The sequence below is a fragment of the Marmota marmota genome, unplaced genomic scaffold (assembly GCF_001458135.2).
Source record: "Marmota marmota marmota unplaced genomic scaffold, marMar, whole genome shotgun sequence".
NCBI classification, from domain to species: Eukaryota; Metazoa; Chordata; class Mammalia; order Rodentia; family Sciuridae; genus Marmota; species Marmota marmota.
In genome coordinates this window covers 13,905,949-13,925,510 of record NW_026000037.1, presented here as the reverse complement: position 1 = coordinate 13,925,510, position 19,562 = coordinate 13,905,949, and the positions used below count along the sequence as shown (strand labels likewise).

Here is a 19,562-nt window from a genome sequence, read left to right as displayed (position 1 = left end):
ACATATTAATTGGGTACGACATAATATTTCAATCCACCTGTACATTGTGAAATGTTTAAGTTAGTTTAAACATATTTATCCTTTCAAACACGTTATCATTTCTATATGGTAAAAACTTACAAAATTATAACTTTTTAAAATGTACAGTCTCTTATTGCTATTTATAGTTATCCTGCTGTGCAGTAGCACACCAGACTTTGCTTCTATTTGACTGTAGGTAACTTTGCACTCATTAATTTTAATACATTTTAAAATTATAATCATAACAAGGCTGGGGTTGTAGCTCAGCAGTAGCGCACTTGCCTGGCATGTGTAAGGCATTGAGTTTGATCTTAGCACCACATACAAATAAATAAAGATATTGTGTCTCCATCTCTAACTAAAAAAATGAAAAATAAAAAATAATCATAACAATCCACACATCCAAAAAAAATTAGATACCATATCATTACCTTCATCATCTATTGATATCATTACCTTCATCGACTATTATTTGTATATCACTTTTCAGGGTTTTGCTCTATGCAATGCTTTTAGGTAATCATAACTATTGGTTAATTTTGAAAGTAGAAATTTTTTGTTAACTTGAAATGTTGCTGAAACTTCAGTCCTTATTCCCAATACTAATCCAATTGTGAGACATGGTTTTGAGAAAAAGGAAAAAGAAGTTTTATTGCTTTGCTAGCAAAGGAGAAACACAGGGGACTTCTGTCCCCAAGGCTGTGATTCAGCCCATCAGCTTCTTGGGGGCTATAAAAGAGGTGATTCAAAGATTTCATTCCATGCATTGTCTGTTGGAGTTTTAATTCACTTGTTAATTTGGGATAATAATTTCTGAGATCTTCTGATACCATCCCCAAAGTCTGGATTACTTTGTTCCTATGGTGGGCGTGTGCTCAAGGACATAACTCTGCCTAGGATGGGAACAATGAGGTTATATTCAAAGCATGGACACTGTCACAGAAGGAACAACATGCAAATGAAAATCTGTGTCTTCTACTTTAGGATATCACCTAGTGCTGATGAGAATCAGAAAATGACTATTTTCTGAAGTCGCTGTGATTTTTAAATTTGTGACACTCAGATGATAATTTTAAATACTGTTTTAGTATGAAGTGTAAGAAATAAAATAATTTTGTCTTTTAATGTTGGTTAAGACTTACACTTGTTATGCATGTACAGGCAGAATTTACAGAGTATAGACTCTTTCTAACTCTGTAAATACATAGAATTAATTGTGTTGCTAGGATACACAAAATAAAAAAAAATCAGTAAGGTATATATTACAAAATCTAAATTTTGTTTCTATAAACAATGCAGCTTCTAGGTGCTTTCGATTAACAAGTTGTGTGTGAAACATGTTTTATATGTGAGTTAGAGAAAAAAAAAACTCTTTAAAAAACTAAATCATCGGGCTGGGGATGTGGCTCAAGTGGTAGCGCGCTCGCCTGCCATGCGTGCGGCCCTGGTTCGATCCTCAGCACCACATACCAACAAAGATGTTGTGTCCACCAAAGATTTAAAATAAATAAATAAATAAATATTAAAAAAAAAAAAAACTAAGTCATCATTTCCTGTTTCATTTTTCATTTTCTTTTGGCTCGCAGGGCTTTCCTCTCTCAACAGGAGTTACTTTAAGTTTGTGAGAAGATCTGTTCTGAGTTGACTTCTTCTGGATTGGTTAAGATCTCTTTTAAGTGTGTGCTTTGTTCTCGGAAAAGCTTAGGTCGGTGAAGCAACACGCTGCTACTGTTTTGAAAGAAAAAAAAAAAAAAAAGCTGAGTAATGCTGGAGGCTTCTCCGGTGGCTGATGCAAACCTGGAGAATTTGCATCATCATGTAGCTGGAGTAAATTGGTGTGACAGGCGGGAGCTTAAATACAAGCCCATGAGGAAGCTGAGCTGGTTCATAAGGCTAGGGCGGCGGAGCCCGGGCGGCAGCCACGGTGCTGGGACCAGGAGCAGGGACCGAGAGCCCCGGGAACACACAGGTGCCCGAGAGTCATTCGAGCGCTTTGAAGGATAAAATAACACCTTTGAGTTTTTCACCTGTGAACACAATAGCGCTGAGACACTCTGAAAGCAAAGAGGAGGAGACCGATCAGTCACCCCAAGAGACACTAAAAGTTGAAAGTTTTGCTTTTTCTTCCCCTGTTTGATTTTTGCCCCGTGTGTCACTACTATGGTCAGAAAGCCCGTGGTGGCCACCATCTCCAAAGGAGGCTACCTGCAGGGAAATGGGAAGGGGGCGCTGCCCTCCGCGGGGGGCAGCGAGCCCCCGGAGCCGGAGAAAGTGGTGCTGAAGAAGAAGATCACCTTGCTGAGGGGCATCTCCATCATCACGGGCACCATCATCGGAGCCGGGATCTTCATCTCCCCCAAGGGCGTGCTGCAGAACACGGGCAGCGTGGGACTGTCGCTCGTCATCTGGACCGCCTGTGGGGTCCTGTCCCTTTTTGGTGAGTGCACCTCCTTCTCTGGGATGTGTGTGGGCGTGGGGCTGGAAAGTTTGGGTCTCCGGGAAAGCCAAGAGTAAATGAATGACAAGAGCTACAAGGATTTTTTCCTTCGTGTTGGGTATGTGCACTAGGCACACACCGTGCTCCTGGTTGGCGTGATCCTGAATGCTCTCGAACGGCTTCCTGCAGGCTATCCTCTTCTCTTTCTGACCCAAACAGACTCTTTCCTGACTTTCCCTGTGCTGAGGAAAGCAAAAAGTTAACTTTGACGACCCAGAAAATACACGCGGACTTTCTGTGCCGGGCAGTGGTGCTTGGCTGTGTCGGTTTGGGGGCGTTCTGGCAGCTGGATGGCTACAACAAACACCTGTGAGGTGAAACCTGGCGTGGCCTTCAGAGGCAGGACTCAGTGTTCACAGAAGTCTTCCTGACTTTTTATTAGCAGAACAAATGCGTGGCAGTCTTTTCCTTCCGAATTTTTTTTAGGTTCGTGTGCTTGTCAATTCCAAACTTTCAAATAGCTGGACATGGAAAGATGTGTGATGGACAGAACTCAATTCAGTCACAAATCGAGAATGTTGCAACGGCCTCAACATATTTCAAGGCATTTAAAAAAAAATTCATAACATCTGTAAACACTTGCAATATAAGTTTAAAAACTGCAGTTGGATATTAGTTTTCTGTACTTGCCAAGATCTGTTTTTCTCATCTAATTTATTTCACTTGGTCTCCAGGGACATAGATAATTTGTCCACCTGTTCACTGAATTGATCTGAAGAGAACTGGTACAAGAAGTATACTTATTATTTTTTTTTCCAAAATATATTTCTCTTATATTGATTTGAGAATTAAAATTAAAGAGAAAATAAATGCCTTCTCATTGGGTGAGCGAATTACTACAAAGCTACCTGAATTAATTATAAAGGTGACAAAAGCTGGCGAATTGTTAAAAAAATTGATTTATGACATGGGGTAGATGTCTAAGATATATTTGCTCTCTTTGGAACATACTGTGCTTAGATTTCAAAAGATACTACAGTTTATAGTTACTAACTCTTTGTTCTAACACTAAGACCAAGTGCTAACTCTTGGTTGGTCCTCTGTGTACCAATCCATTCATTCCTTCTGCTCAGGTCCTGTGATGGCTGGGGCAGTCATCTAGAAGACTCAGGTTTCCATTTTTAGGAAGAAGGTGTTTTAAGTAAAGTCTGTTAAAGCAAAGTCTTAGTATAGAAATATCCTTAGAGGAATTATTTTTGTTGGTCTTAAGAGTTTGTGGTATTATTTATGTGAATGAATTGTACTTCTTAAACTATTTATTTCATATCACAGTTGTATATCATTATTTTCCCATTGTTACTTTTCATCCTTGCCAAATACTTTGGAGTCATATGATGATGAAAAACCCTGATAGAACCCTTAGCTACTATTAATATTAAATGGTTCTGGCAAATGCGGTGTATAGGTAAACTAAGAGAAACCCAACTGCGGATCATCTTCAACATGACTTTGTGCACCCCCAGCCTTTGCTCTTTCTATAGCACCTGAGGTACTTAGAATAAATCAATATGTAATCAGAATGACAACCCTCTCCTGGTCTTTGCAAACTCATGCACTTGCAGTCCCCACTACATGACTCAGTTTTTGCACGCAATAAAAGTTTATTCAGATGTAATAAAAAAAACCACTGAGTACTAAACTGGTAAAAGGGATGTTGACTTTTATGGTGAAAATATGCTGATTCATAATATCTTGTGCAGAAGCTTAAACAAAAAAAAACTCTAAGGGGAGTGTAGCATAGCTAAGGTTACACTGGACCTGATACCTGATATTTTTGATTAGTAATTGCAGGAAGTGTGCTCTTGTGTTAATCAACTTGTTCATATTTGCATTGCATTTTCCACTTAAACTCTTAGTATCTCTCAGGAATGCCTCCCTAATAGGAAGCAAAGCAAAACTAGGACTAAGAGTCAAGAATTGGTAGGTATAAGGCTGGGGCTGGGGCTCAGCAGTAGTGCACTTGCCTGTCACGTGTGAGGCACTGGATTTGATGCTCAACACCACATATAAATAAAATAAAGATATATCAACAACTAAAAAAAGAAAAAAAAAGAATTCGTAGGTATATAGATGGTCTCCTACTTATAATGGTTCAACTTATTATTTTTAACCTTACAATAGTGTAAAATAATAATAAATTTTTTGTTAGATGATTTTGCCCAACTGTAGGCAAATGTAAGTATCCTGATTACCTTTAAGGTAAGCTAGTCAAAGCTATGGTGTTCAGTATTTTCAACTTAAGATGGGTTTGGGGATATAACCCCTCTGCAAGTGAAGAAGCATCTATATTTGATTTACAACTTTTTTTTTTTTTAATGCCAGGGTCAATACATGGATTTTTTTTTTTAATCCTGTTTTGAACCTTTTTCATCTGGGCAAAATGGTTATGGAACTTGAGACCTTTAAATGAAAATCTCATTTCCCCAGAATTCAATTTAAACCTAGGGCAACCATGCTAGAGTTTCAGCAAAGCATAGCAAGGTCCAGGTATTGATTCTCTAACAATAAATTCCGAGGTACTTAAGGCTGTTTCCAATAACATTTTATATTGGATGCTTTTCTAGACCGCTGACAAACATGGTAGCTTTTCCCAATAGAAGGTGAATTGCAGCTGGTATAATTAGTTACAAATAGACAACATCTATCAGTGATCCCTGAATATTTATCTGCAGACTAGTTATGTAAGAATGATCCATGGGAATTTTTGAATCCCTCTTTTGGTGAGTCTGGACTCTCTTGCTTAGAGGCTACATCTAGAGTATCATCCTATAGTCTGCTTTTCATTTGATTGTTTTTGCATTAAAAAAAGAATTTCCACAAGAGTTTTTGGACTGATGAGCATTAGAAATCGTTTGGAATGGAAATACTGTATTAAAGAGAAGGATCAGATTAGGGGTGATTGGCACATGTTTCATAACTACCTCTGAACAAAGAAAAATTTATTATGAATTTCACTGGTTTAAGGATGTGTAGCGCACAATCTACAGACTACAATAAAATTTATAATACTCTTTACTGTAAATTCCATAAAGCAAATTAATTCTCAAAAAAAAAAAAAAACACCAGAATTTCCTAGGTGATTCTGGTAAATGAGGTTCAGGAATCAGATAAGTGATACTAAGATTTCACTGAATATCCAAATTATATTTATGTTGGACGGTTCTGTATGAAGTACTCCTGATAAGTGGTAACTTTCTGCATGAATAGCTTCTGAAGACACTCAGGCAAACTTAGCAGTATAGATAGAACTTTTCACATGACATTAAGATCTATTTTTCATTTTCTTGATAATTAGTTGTTCAAATTGATAAGTATTTCACGTGTGGTTTGCTGTGTTTCAGGCCCAGTGCTCTGTCTGGCAACCATTGTCACATACACACAGCATTCTTGGGAGGTAAAAATGGAGATTTCCATTCCATAGGGAATGAAACTGAGCCTTGGGGAGGTAACATAACTTGCCCAATTCCATGGGAATTGTATTACTAAATGTTACTATTTAGTTTATACTTACTTTCACCTATATTAATGTACATGACAGCATCTCTTTTTTTTAAAAAAGTATATATACTTTTAACCATCCAGAGTGTACGCTTCAGAAATGCCCAGGATGACCTTTCCCACAAACAGAATACCGCAGAATTTGTTGTGTTGACAAACTATATCATGCAAATTAAATGAAGTCTTGCAAGGGTTATAGTCCACATTTTGCTGAAGAACAGATAACTCTTACTTACATTAATTTGCCACAGAAACATCATTTGTTAAAAGAGCTCTCCACATAATGAGGTCAGTTTGGGATAATTACTTGTCTTGTATACGGTTATGCTTTTCAAAAAAACAGGTCAGTACTACTGGCATCTATCTTCTCTTTTTCCTTTTGCTCCCAGGTTTTTCCAACTCCAAATTCTGAATCATATGATATTGTTTAGAAGTTCATGTTTACCATTTTAAGTAAAATGACATTGTTCAAATAGAATGAAGTAGGTCTCCAATGTGAGGAAGTTAGAAGAGGAACTTGCTAAGTCTCAGCAATTAGATGATGTCATTTCAGACTCAAGTGGTTACTTTGCACGCAACATTAGCGTCAGTAAGAATTCTACCACTAGGTGGCCTGATTATGTATTAAATTTGTACCTTTTTATTATAACCGTTTCACAGGAGCCTTGTCCTATGCTGAATTGGGAACAAGCATAAAGAAATCTGGAGGTCATTATACATATATTCTGGAAGTGTTTGGCCCATTACTAGCTTTTGTGCGAGTCTGGGTGGAACTGCTTATAATACGGTAAGAATATAAGAAAAAAATAAGGAAAAATAAACCTTAGTCATCCTATTCTTCTGAGTGACTTGATTATTTTTAACTCATCAGAAATATGTATTTCATGTGCCTATGTTGTAAATGTGTATACTCAGCAGAGAACCTGTGATACATTACCTTTCTGGATTAACATTGTTAGTGTAGTTCTATCATTGGCAGTGGTTCAACAACAACACCAGACTTTTAAAGTACTGCTTACCTTTAATCTTTGATTATTCTCTTTTACTTTTCTAGGATAGATGCTTATTTGAAAAGATATGAAGCATCAAAATCCATCTTGATAAGTCTTACCTTTTGATTGACCAGGCACAATCAAATAGGACAGGAATTGGAATTGTAGATTATGTCATGAAGTTATTTAACTTTACCCTATTTTTATGACTAAGAAACATCTGTGCCTGAAAACAGTATTATCAAATCTTATTCTTTAAAAAATTAAGTTTACATACCATAAATGACTCACTTCCTCACATAAATAGACCAGTAAATTGTAGTTGCGAAAATCTTTTGATTTTATTGTTGTAGGAATGTGTTCCCTTTCCTGATCTTCTTGGCACCAAATAATGCTAAGTCACTCTGAATAGCAGGTTTCCTTCAGCTTTGTGGGAGACTTATGATGTCATAAGAGTGTCACAGTCCCTTAAAGCTACTGCCTCATAGGATGTGACTTGCACTTTCTGATTACAAAGCTCAATAGAAATAAGGAGGGAAACTTGATCTTACTGTATACTTATCAGACATACATAGCTGAGAGCTAATAGGAGCTTTTATTCTGTCATTTACAGTAAGTGGCAAATGCAAAGCTAATGAATACCCATTAACACTAATCATGATCTTTATGGTGTTAGGAGTCTCTTTTCAAACATAGGGCTTCAGAGTAGTAGAAACTTCAATGGCAAGTCAGTCTATTCTCATTGTAAACATTTCTGCATTACTTAAAACTTCTTATAACAAAATAATGATAAAGGAGTATTTTATTCCTTTTCTCAGGTCCCCTTACCTGGGATGTACCTTCTGTTCCTTTCTGATTATCTGAGGCATACAGGCATATACTCTTCCAGGGCCAACTTATGTCTTATCTTTTTCATAGACAATTGCATGTTTATTCTAGTGGATAGTGTTTCTTTCATCTCTTAAATCTTCTGAAAAGATGTGGTCTCTGCTTCTCATCTAACAATGAACTCAGCACCTTGTATTTTTTGACGCAGTATTTCAGGTGACTGTGTTCTGTTTCCCTGTATAAATTGCAAACATTTTAAGAATATAAACCCAGGTTTTAACACTTTTTGTAGCTCTTTTTTTCCCCTTCTTGTAACTCTTATACTACTTATATAAGTGCCCTGTATATACTGGGTATAAATTGATACCTTAGATTCCTGTCCCTCTTCAGCATGCATTTGCTGTGTAACTTTGGCTAATTGCTTGGTATTCTTATGAGCATGATCATTCCATTTGCAGTGGCACAGATATGGTGCTCATTCATTAATTTATTCATTTCACAAACTGCTACTGAATGGTGAATGGCAAGATAAAGAGATCTAAATTGGAATGAGTCACAATTCCTACTCTCAAATAACTGATAAACAGATGCTGTTTTAATTTTGAAAAAACTGTTTAATGGTGTGTAGTGTGTGTGTGTGTGTGTGTGTGTGTACAGAGAAAATGACTTAGATAAATTCTAGAAGCTTTTCAATGTGTGTGTGTGTGTGTGTGTGTGTGTGTGTGTGTGTACCAAGATATATATAGGTTAGTCATACAGGACTCCTATCAATGGAGTGATCTGTCAAATAGGCAGAAAACAAATGACTTGAGGAGACACAAGGTACCTAAATAATTAGTCATTCTTTTCTTTTACTAATACCCATGATACCAATATATTTCTTATTAAAATTATACCTTAAGTTACCATCGCCAGAAATAATCTGTAAAACACATTCAAGGAAAGAAAAATCACCCACAGTACATAGCATGGTTCATTAAACTGAACTCAATCCTTCACAATATATTCAATACATATTGTTCCTACACCATGGTACACATTGCATTAAACAATGGGGGAAGAGGGGTTATTCAGGTAGAATAACCTTGTGCCCATGGAATTCAGGGTCAAGTGGGGGAATGGTTATCTATCAGGTAATCAAATAAGTGAATGATAAGAGATATGAAAGAGAAATCAGGATTCAGTAAGAGTGTACTCTGGGGAGACCTGACTCAGACAGAGGGTTGGAGAAGCTTCTCCGAACCAAGAACAAGTAAACCAAGATCTGGGCTGGGGACGTCCCTCAGTGATGGAGTACTTGTCGAGCATGTACAAGGTCTTGGGTTTGATTCCCAGTACTGCAGATAAAAAGAAACCAAAATCTGAAGTATAAAATATGGCCAGTGAGTTGAAGAGGCTCCAGGCAGAAGAAAAGAGATTTGGATCTCTCTAGTGGGAGGGAGCTGAATGAAGCTTTGAATACAATACAAAGCATTTCCATGTATCCACAGCACATTTTGAAAGTGCTAAAATGACATGATCAGATTTTAATTTGCACATTAAAATTTTTAATAAATGATGAAGAACAGGAAAAATGGTGTCATTTGGAGGAAAGAGGAGAGGGTCTCTAGGAAAAGAAGGAAATCATGAAATTTATGGTGCTATCTGGCACCCAACTCAAGGTTGGAAAAACAGAATGGTGGTGGGTTTTCTGATAATCTGGATCCGGCCTGGGCATTAGGTGACCAGGAGAAGAAAGAGAGGCTGAAGGGGAAATTAGATGATGCATGTGTATGGAAAGAATATGCATTCATGTATAAATATGAGTACAATGGAAAAGTGTGTGTGATTTTTCTCTTACAAATATTTGAAGAATTAAAATAGAATAGTTTATTACCTGTGTTGCTATATACCATTCTGTGTTTCCAACCTTGACTTGGAAACCGGATAGCACCATAAATTTCATGATTTCCTTCTTTTCTTTGAGACCTTTCTCTCTTTGTATGAAATTAAGAACAATCACTTTGTTTTGAGGTTTTGTACTAGAAAGACAAGAAAAAAAACAATGCTAAGTATTTAGGCATGAATTTGCATTAATTTGCAAGGAACACTTATGAATGCTGATTTTTTTGTTTTTAGGTTGAATTTTGTGTTCCTTCTTCTCACTATACTCCACTCCATTAGATCTATACCATTAACAAATTCATACCATAGCTTGAGTTTTATTACAGACTTAAAAGAGAATGAAGACCGGTTCTTATAAGGAAGGCCCAGTCAGGGTCTCATATAATAACCTAAATTTTTATTTTTATTTGTTTTTTTTAAACTTTTTTTTTTTTTTGGTAGTTGTAGATGGACAGAATGCCTTCATTTTATTTGTTTATTTTTGTGTGCTGCGAAGGATCAAACCCAGTGCCTCACACATGCTAGGCAAGCACTCTGCCACTGAGCTACAACCCCAGCCCTAATGTAAATTTTTAAAGAAAAGTATCAAATGTTGGGAGAGCAGGAACAAAGTTGATAGTTCCCAGCCTTGCTCTCAAGGTTGTTTCAGAACAGCCACCAATGTTACAGGCACTGTGACATTTGGAATGCCTAAGTAAACCTAATGAAATATGGAATTCTTAAATTATAGACTTTCATTTTAAACACATTCTCTAAGTAGTAACACCTTCAGATAGAAAACTTGAACTGAAAATGCTGTTCGTTTTTTTTCCTATAGTTAACCTAAATATATAAAAATCTGTTTAGCCCTGCAGCTACAGCTGTGATATCCCTGGCATTTGGACGCTACATCCTGGAACCGTTTTTTATTCAGTGTGAAATTCCTGAACTGGCAATCAAGCTCATTACGGCTGTGGGTATAAGTGAGTATCACAGGTATAAACATGGGAGAGAAGAAAAGGCTTGTGCACAAAGTCTCTTTAGATGTTTTGCCTAGTAGTACTGTTCCCCAAATTATCTTCTTTTTTTTGCTTACCGTTCCAAATGTGTGCCGGAAAACAGAAAAAAGAAGGCACATTTGGAGTGGTCTCTGCTATTACCTTCTATGTCAGTTTGGCATTGGGTTGATATATACGATGGCCAATCTTTCAAAATAGACAAACAAAAATCACTTTGACAGTAAAATATTAAGTAGGTTGTACCTAAAAAGAGATTAAAGGAAGAAAACCCAATTATTTTGTAGATCTTTGTGAGTTGGAAATCATTCTACCTCCATGAAATGTTGAATCCTAACTCATCCATGATCATGGAGTTATGTTTCTATGTTGGGTGTGTATGCTGCAGACTGTTTACAGTGTTAGAGGCTGCCATCTCAGTGTCATAGTTTTTGATGCCTATTATTGGCCATGGTAAGACTTTTCTTTAAAGATTTTATAATTACTAGCACAATAGGAGATTTCTTTACAAACTTCAAATTAGGAAGTTACTCATTTTTTTTTATCAGTGTGAATAGATTTTAGAAACTGAAAAAAAAAATCAAGAGTCCCATGAACAAAATTACCTAGGTGATAATGAAATCAAATCTGACTCTAACATCCTATCAGATTCCAAATACCAAATCCTTGAATGTCATGGGAGAGGATAACTTAATTCTTAATCATTTTGTTGTTTTAAGAATCAATTCGATTTAAATTTTAACAACTCAGAAATAGAAAGCTACATATGAATAACCGAATTTCATACTCATGGAAAAATGTTTAGGTGGTTGCTCTAAGGTGCTTCGATAGAACAATAAAAAGAACAGTGCATTTTTGATGATAGGTAAGTGGTTAGTTTGCAGGAGAGCATTAGGAATTTCATACAGAAATGTCTCAGATGCTAGGTATATATATGTCTCTGAATTTAATAGGCTCATAGTGCATTTCCTAATTTGTCTTGCAAACATGTACACAGCTCTATTCTTCTGTGAGAACTCTGAAAAGAAAAGAAAATTGCTCCAAGTTGACATTTTTCTCATTCTAGGGTGGTAATGGTGTACCTACTTAATCATTGTGCCTTTAATAAACTCTACAGACACGAAGGCAAGTCACTGTACCATTCTTAACTCAGGATTCTCAGTAAATCATGCCAGTGTTATAAGGTGTTGTACAGATTAAGCGACAATGAATGAGACAATATATGTGAAGTGTTTGGGTAATGCTTGTAATTTACTAAGAGTACAATACAAATGGTAGGTATTTATGCTTTTTTTTTTTTTTTTTTTTTTAAAGTAAAGCAATTAGGAGAAAGGATAACCATGTGGGTTTTAGAAAACATCTATTTAAAACATTTAGAGTTTGGTGATAGAGTAGTTAGCAAAAAACCTGAGTAACTCTTGGATAAATTTAGACACATCCTTCTATTTTTGCCACTTGTTATAATACTAGCTTTTGAAATATTTTGTAAGATAAGCCTTTGTAAGCCTGAGCTTCTGACAAGGCAATGTGTTCCAACACCAGAGCACAAAAAGGGAAAACAGAAGGAATATTCCTAGACTCAGCAGGAAGTAATTTAAATCAATGGGCTAATTGGGTAAGTCAAACTGTCTTTAAGAAGAATTTGTTAATGGAGCAACAGGGGGTTAGATGGAAATAGAGAAAGAGAAATTTACCTGGGGGCAAATCTCTGCACCCTTTATTTTTCAAAGTGAACTATTGGTGGTTTTCTGTCTGTTAGGGGTGGGAGGTTACTGAGATGTAGAAAATAGTTTAATTGTATGAATCCCTACCCTATGTTCCTTGAGGGAAAAAAGGTGTTTAAAATCTCTAGTTAAAGATAGAAAAAGGTCAATCCTGAAGGGTCTTGTTATATCATAGTTAGAGTTTCAAATTTTGTGAAATATTAACCAACCTTTGGAGAAATGATAGTGGAATGAGTATGGGGAGCTAACTGAATGCTAATTTAAGCTCATTTTTAAAAAGTATCCTATTTCACTTCTGTCAGATCAATAAAGATGGAAAGTTTTTGCTTATCTAAAATTCTGTCCTTTCTGGTAAACATGTCAGGTACATGGAAGTTTCACTGGAAAATCCCATTTGTTCACATTTAGTGGCTATCTGATAACCCATATGACATTACCCCATTTACTTTCCACAGAACACCATTTCTTTTCACTGCTCTTGTTGGTCTAATGAGCACTAAAGTATGTTCAATGTCTAAATCATTGAGTCTCCTAAAACTAGGCCCCATGGAAGTATACACTTGAATGGCAAAGCATTATCATAAAAAAACTTTTTAAGATGTGAGATCTAGTCCCAGATCCATCCCTAACAACCCTCTCTGGGTCTCAATTCCTTTGCTAGTTTATTTTATATAGATGAGTTAAGAACTGCATCCCCTTCTCAGATCTTGTGGGAGAAATTAGGAGGAGAAAACAAAATAACATTTATATTGCATTGTGGAAAACAGCCAGTTCTGCAAATGTATAGCCTTGTTTTCCTTTTCAAAACTGTCAATTGCATGACAAAAAAAAAAAAAAAAATCCAGAACTAGTTGTGTGTCAGCATTTCAAATATAACATGTGGGATGGCTCTTTGAATCTTCTGGAATCTGGGTAGACCTACTCCTTCCCTACTGTAACTGAATTACCCACACAATCAATTCATAGGTGGAAGATGTGCACAGTACTAAAATATACAAATGCTATGGACCAACAACCATGTCCTTCAGGAGGATGATAAGTAAAATGTGGCATGGAAGTGTCCTGAAGTCCCAGCTAAGGTAAAAATGCACCTAGGCAGAGAGGAAGAGCCACCATGAGAGTTTGAAAGAACTGTGTGTACTGGTGAGATCACATACAACTTTGAAGTATTATCTCCTTCTTTGAGCCTTGAGTAATGGTAAAAGTGTGGGCTCCAGAGTTAGCCCACCTGGTTTCCAATCTTATCTTTACACTTACCTCCTAAGTGCACATAGGCAAGTTAAACAGTATCTTGAGTCTCAGCTGCTTACCGGAAAAATAAGGCCAATATTAAGTAACCATGTCATAGACAGGAGGATGAAATAACATTATCTATGTATAAAGTTCTTGTACAACATTGGCCATAATAGTATACATTTATTTGATGTTCACCATTTTTATTTCTGATTGTGAGATCTTAAATATAGACTGGTTCTCTGAAATAATGCATCCAGAAAATGGATGCTAACAAAGACAAAGAAGAAACCCAAGCAGCCACTACAAAAAAGCAATACTACCCACTTTATCTCACCAGGTAACCTATATACACAGCATTCATATATTTTATCAGTTTAGCATGAAGCAGTCAGAAGCCTAAAAGAATCTGAACTGGTGAGAAAACCCAATATATCCAGACTCTCTAATCTCTCTCTTCAAACCCAACTTGAATTATGGAGCATGCAGAAAGAAATACTTTCCCGTCCTTAAATCACAGTGTCAATCCTTAACATTCCCCTAAACATCCTCTTCAAATACAGCTCCCTTCAAATATGTATTTCTTATCTCCAGGATTTATAGATGTGGCTTTCGTTGCTGCATTTCACTTCTTAGAAAACTGCAACATAAATAAGCAAATAAAAAGTACATGTCCCTGTATTTTCATTTTGGAAATTTGAGGCAAGCAAAAAAAAAAAAAAAATCCAAACGGATATAATTATTTCCTCATGTGTGAAATTAGCAATCACTCAAAGGAAGTGAAGCTAGGGCCAGAGAGCTGGCTCAGATTTCTTTTATTATCACAATATGGTTAGATAGTATGTATTTTAAAAAAGTAGATATTGTTTATTTCAGAAACTCAGAAAGCTCTTGCATTTTGTGAATCCCAAATCCCTGTTCAATATTGTTTGATAAGCAACATACACTGTCTTAGATTTGCTGTACAGACTCGTGATAAAGCAGCAGTTCTGGCCACTTGAGAAACTTTAGAGCTCTGCACTGGCTGTCTTGCTTGTTAGGTTGTACCTTCAGGGCCGAAGAGGTACACCTCAGCTGGAATTTGGTGTACCAAATAAGGAGTGCAATGCCTGCAAGCTTTCTCAAAATCCTGCGGAAAAACGGGATTTTGAGACAGCTTTGAGAAAAACCAGACTTAACCAGAATTTTTGTTTCAGTTGTTTAAGAAAAGAGCAAGGTGTGATCATCAATTCATGAGAGTGACTTGATTTGGGTCTCCCTTTGTCTAAGGAAACTTTACAAAATAGAAAAAATCCCAAAGACTTCTTTTGTTTTTCGATTTCAGTAGGCATTGCTAACTACTTACACTCTTAAAGATTAACAGACCCTTTTTTCTCTTTTCCACTATATAGTGGCTAGATGTTCCTAAAATCAGAATGCCCTTTCGTCCTTCCTTCCCTTTTTTCCTTCTTTCTTTTCTTCCTATCGCCTCTTTTCCACTTTCTCCACCCTTCTCTTTTCTACTGCAGTGTCCTTGCAGAGACAGAGAGCGCCTTTGGTTTGGGGAGCTCTGTTTAAAAGAAAACAGAACTCTTTTGTTGCTAGTGGGAACAGGAGATCATTTTTTTTTTCACTTTCTTGCCAACGTTGAGCCTCCTTAATTAAAAAAAATAATAGTAATTTTCATGTGATGGCTCATTTATCACATGGGCATTTGCATAGAAAAAGATCACTGGATGATGGAGAGGCCCCTAGAGTTGCACTAGATTACTTTCAGTATGGAAGTGATTTTTATTAGGGAGAGAGAAAGCTAATATTATTTATTTTTTGTCATTCCTGATAAAACAACAGCACACTTTGCCATTGACAATGGACCTACCTAATCTTTTCTGTCTTGGACTTCAAATGTAGACGAGGTATCTTCCCTGAGGCTTTGGTCATTCCAATCATGCTCACCAGTAACTCCTTTAAAATACTTCCTCATTACTAACTTCCTATTTTACTTTCTATAGAGTCTTTGGATCCTTTATTTTTTTCCAGTGTATGAATTATTTTAAAAATGAGATTTATTTATGGATCTATTTATTAACAAAAATTCCATCTTTACAGAGGTATTTGCAAAATTATTTTGTATAGTTTTTTTTTTTTTTCTTTTGGGTGGTGTGCTGGGGATTGTACCTAGGGCCTCATGCATATTAGGCAAAAGCTTACCAGGGAGCTACATTCCCATCTGTATATAGGTTTTGTGCAGTGTTTACCATCAAGTAACACATCAAGTTAGTTAATTCACTTATCACTCTATCACTTTGCCTAGTTGCTTCCTTTTTTTTTTATTTGCTTTGTGGTGAGAACCTTTAAGCAAATTTTCACTTTTGTTAGCTATAATCACCAAAATTATACATTTATTATAAAATATACTGAAATATTATTAAAAATAAATACAGAATGTTGGCATTCTATCATCTATAGATATTTGCTATTAATGTTTTGGTAAATATTCTTTCAGATCTTTTTCTTTACTTCTTTTTTTCTATATTTATCTATATGTCTTTCTTCTTAACCTACCTGTCCATGCATCCATTCATCTATCCATCTCTCTGTAACATACTGTCTTGATCAGTAACATGTTGTAAATAACCTTTTTTGTAATAATTATATAATTGCAATATGATTTCAAGTGGCTGTATAGATTTATTAAAAGGATATACATTTAAAAGTATAGGTTGTTTTAAAATTTGCCTTTAAGGATCTACATTATTTTAAAATTTTACCTTTATAAATTATGTGTTGATAACATTTCACTAATTTATGAACACTGAAATGAGCTAATGATCAAGCAGTAAAACTGAAGAGAACTCTTATTAATGTACATAAGGAAAACTTCCAGTTGCAATTTGAATTATAAAAATTCTGTCAGTGTTTTATTTCATCCCCTGAGAAATAGTTTAGACATTTTTTATATTTGTTTAGGGAAAATGCATCTTTATAAAAATAATGTTTATAGATAATAACCATAAATGTCAGGAGTAGAGTAACTATTTTGATTTATTTTTGGTGTCTTTATTGATGTTGTTTGGGGGTTGTTTTTTGTTTGTTTTTGTTAACACTATGCAAAGTAATTTGGAAAGAGCATAAAGTTGAAATTCACTGTCTAGTATAACCTGTCATTCCAGCCAGCTAGAGGAAGAAGGTCTTAGAGCATCTCTATACACCATGTGCCTTAGATTTTCTGAGAATACAGTTCATCCATTCATTCAGCAAACATGTGTTAGTTACTTCTGTGGACCAGGCATGGAACTAGATTTTGGCAAAACAGAGATGAATAGTCCATGTTCTCTCTTTGAAGTTTTCATGGTCCACAAGGTGGGGTGGTGATTGCAGCTTGGGAAACTGTGGGCAACATCATTAAGAATGGGAAATTCTGTTGGCTCGGGACCCAGGGTGCATCCTAATCTGAAAATTCTTATGACATTTTACTCAAGTCCTAAAACGATTGTTGGGTAGGCTAGAAGTCAACCTTTCATGTGAGAATCGTAATTAGAGAAAAACCAGAAGAAGGCTGAGGGTGAAGACTAAGATCTAACTTCTCTACTTTTTACTCCTTCTTGAATGGGCCACCTTGGTGCCATCACCTAGAGAGGACACTGTTGCCAGGTGAAGCTAAAAAGTAAAATTCAGCAATTTGTGCACTGTGATGGCTGCAGGATTTGGTAGTACAAGATATTTTGGTTTGATAATCAGAGCCCTACACTATATATCCATTCTTAGAGAGGTATGCAAAGAACAGAGAGAAATTCTGTTTAGAGGTTTTATCCAAGCTTCTAAAGTTTAATGTGCATAAAATCACCTGGAGATTTTGTTGAAATGTAGATTTGCATTCATTAGGTCTGGGGTGGGGCCGAGATTTGGCATTTCAGCATTTCTAAAACTCTTACAGGTAATGTCAACACTGCTGGTTTGTAGATCTCTCTTTGAGTAATGAGGACCTAAGATGTCTTTGTGCCCATGAGGGTTTGCCTTTTGTAACTTTGACTGTTTGTTTGCAGCTGTGGTGATGGTTCTAAATAGCATGAGTGTCAGCTGGAGTGCCCGGATCCAGATTTTCCTAACCTTTTGCAAGCTCACAGCAATTCTGATAATTATAGTCCCTGGAGTTATACAGCTAATTAAAGGTATGGACTGAAAAGTAAATGCTTTTTAAAATACGTATCTGCTTTTGATCTCTTCTAACACTAACTTTTGCTTGTACTAGCAGAATCCTTAATTAGTCTTTGCTCATGGAACTTAAACTCTAGACTGTCATCTAATTGATTTGAAAGGCTGCTACATTGGGGTGAGTTGGTATTTACTGTTGAATGGCAGCAAGAGGATTTGGGCCAAGCATTCAAACAGGGTATCAGTGAATTCTATTCATAAAAACTGAAGTGAAGATCCAAAGCGGGGGAAAAATCTGCAAGTAGCTTTAACTACAGATAAACACATTCTTTCACTTTCACTTTAAAGTTGTTCAGTAGCAGTAATAAAGATTAAAGAGAAAGATTTTTGGAGAATAATGAAAAATATTTTATATAATAATGAATATGAAAAATAATTTTATTATTTTTATTTTATTATTTTTATTATTTTCTGGTTATTATTCTTTTCTGTCTTCAGAGTGATATCCTCAGAAGAGGAGTCAGATATGTGAATGATATTCCTAAAAACCAAATATTTATGGGATGATCAAAACAGTTGTAAAAATTTAACTTCTATGGTTACATTATTTTTCATGTAAAACTTGCTTTAGTATAGACACATCATATTATCTGGATATTATTTAATAAGAACAGAAGTTGAGGGGGGGATGTCATTTGGAGTTTTAGTGGTTTGGGGAGAGAAGTCACATGCCATTGCTTGAATTCAGTGGAAATGGTTGGCAGGGAAAGAGGTCCACCTGAGTTATTTAATTGGCCGTGGGCAACACAGTAGAAAAGAGAGAAGAAATTGTGAAGAGGTGACATATACCTTGGACATGTTAAGTATTTAGTGTTTACACTGATATTGTCTGTCCCAAGAAAGCGCATTCATAGAGAAGTTCAATGAAGAACCGCAGTAAGGCAAAGGCAAATGCTAAATTCAGCAAAGTCATTGCTCTCTGTAGAGGCATTAAATAACAACAAATGTCAAAAGACTGGTCACTCTGCAGCTGGGAAAGGGAGCAGCTGCTGTCCATTGAATAAGCCTGGTGGGAGATCTTAGAGTCCTTCTGGCAAAATCCTTCCATCTTCTCCAGCAACCTCAGTCAGCTCAGAACCACACACCACGCAGACGAAATGTTCTGAGGAGACCAGTTGAGCTTGCTCTGTTAATTTCACCTCAGCCTCCACAGAGCTGGCTTGCACATATTCTGTCTCGTTCCTTGGGAATAGTAGGCCAAATAGCCTGTTCTGTTCTCACTTTCTTCTTCTGTAATGAGTTCCTTCATGGTTTGGAAAGTACAGAAATCCCTGGTCACCAATCCTGGTTTAGTTCTGGTTTAGATTCCTGGGTCAGATGGTCTACTAGATGGGACTCATTTTTTTCTCTTTGGTGAAATGTCAGGCATTGTAGGTAGCACTGTAGTCCTTAGTCAGTCTTGAACACTTAATTATATATGTATATGAGGTGGGGTTTGACTGACCAAATGTATTGCAGGTTCCTTGAGACCACGGATCAAAATATAGCTCTTGGGGTCTGTCTGGCCATTACAATGGAGAGATATTTTCATTAATACTTATGGCATCAATGCTTGATATGACCAGGACTCTTCCTAGTTCTCCAACAGAGAAGTCATCTGTGAATATTACCACAAAGTAAATTTGAATATCTTGGAGAGCATTCTTAGCAAATACATTTTCTCTGTTACTATAAAATTATAAAAAATCATGATTTT

General features: G+C 36.2%; 1 protein-coding gene across 1 annotated transcript in view; it reads left to right on the top strand.

Moving 5' to 3' along the window:
* Positions 1 to 1,715: 1,715 nt before the first annotated feature.
* Slc7a11 (solute carrier family 7 member 11) overlaps positions 1,716 to 19,562 on the top strand; it is a 72,003-nt gene continuing 54,156 nt past the window's right edge. The window contains exons 1-4 of the mRNA XM_015479040.2: positions 1,716 to 2,458; positions 6,677 to 6,803; positions 10,567 to 10,682; positions 17,698 to 17,823. Of these exons, the coding sequence (XP_015334526.1) occupies positions 2,182 to 2,458; positions 6,677 to 6,803; positions 10,567 to 10,682; positions 17,698 to 17,823 (646 nt within the window). The 5' untranslated portion in view covers positions 1,716 to 2,181. The remainder of the gene's footprint in view (positions 2,459 to 6,676; positions 6,804 to 10,566; positions 10,683 to 17,697; positions 17,824 to 19,562) is intronic.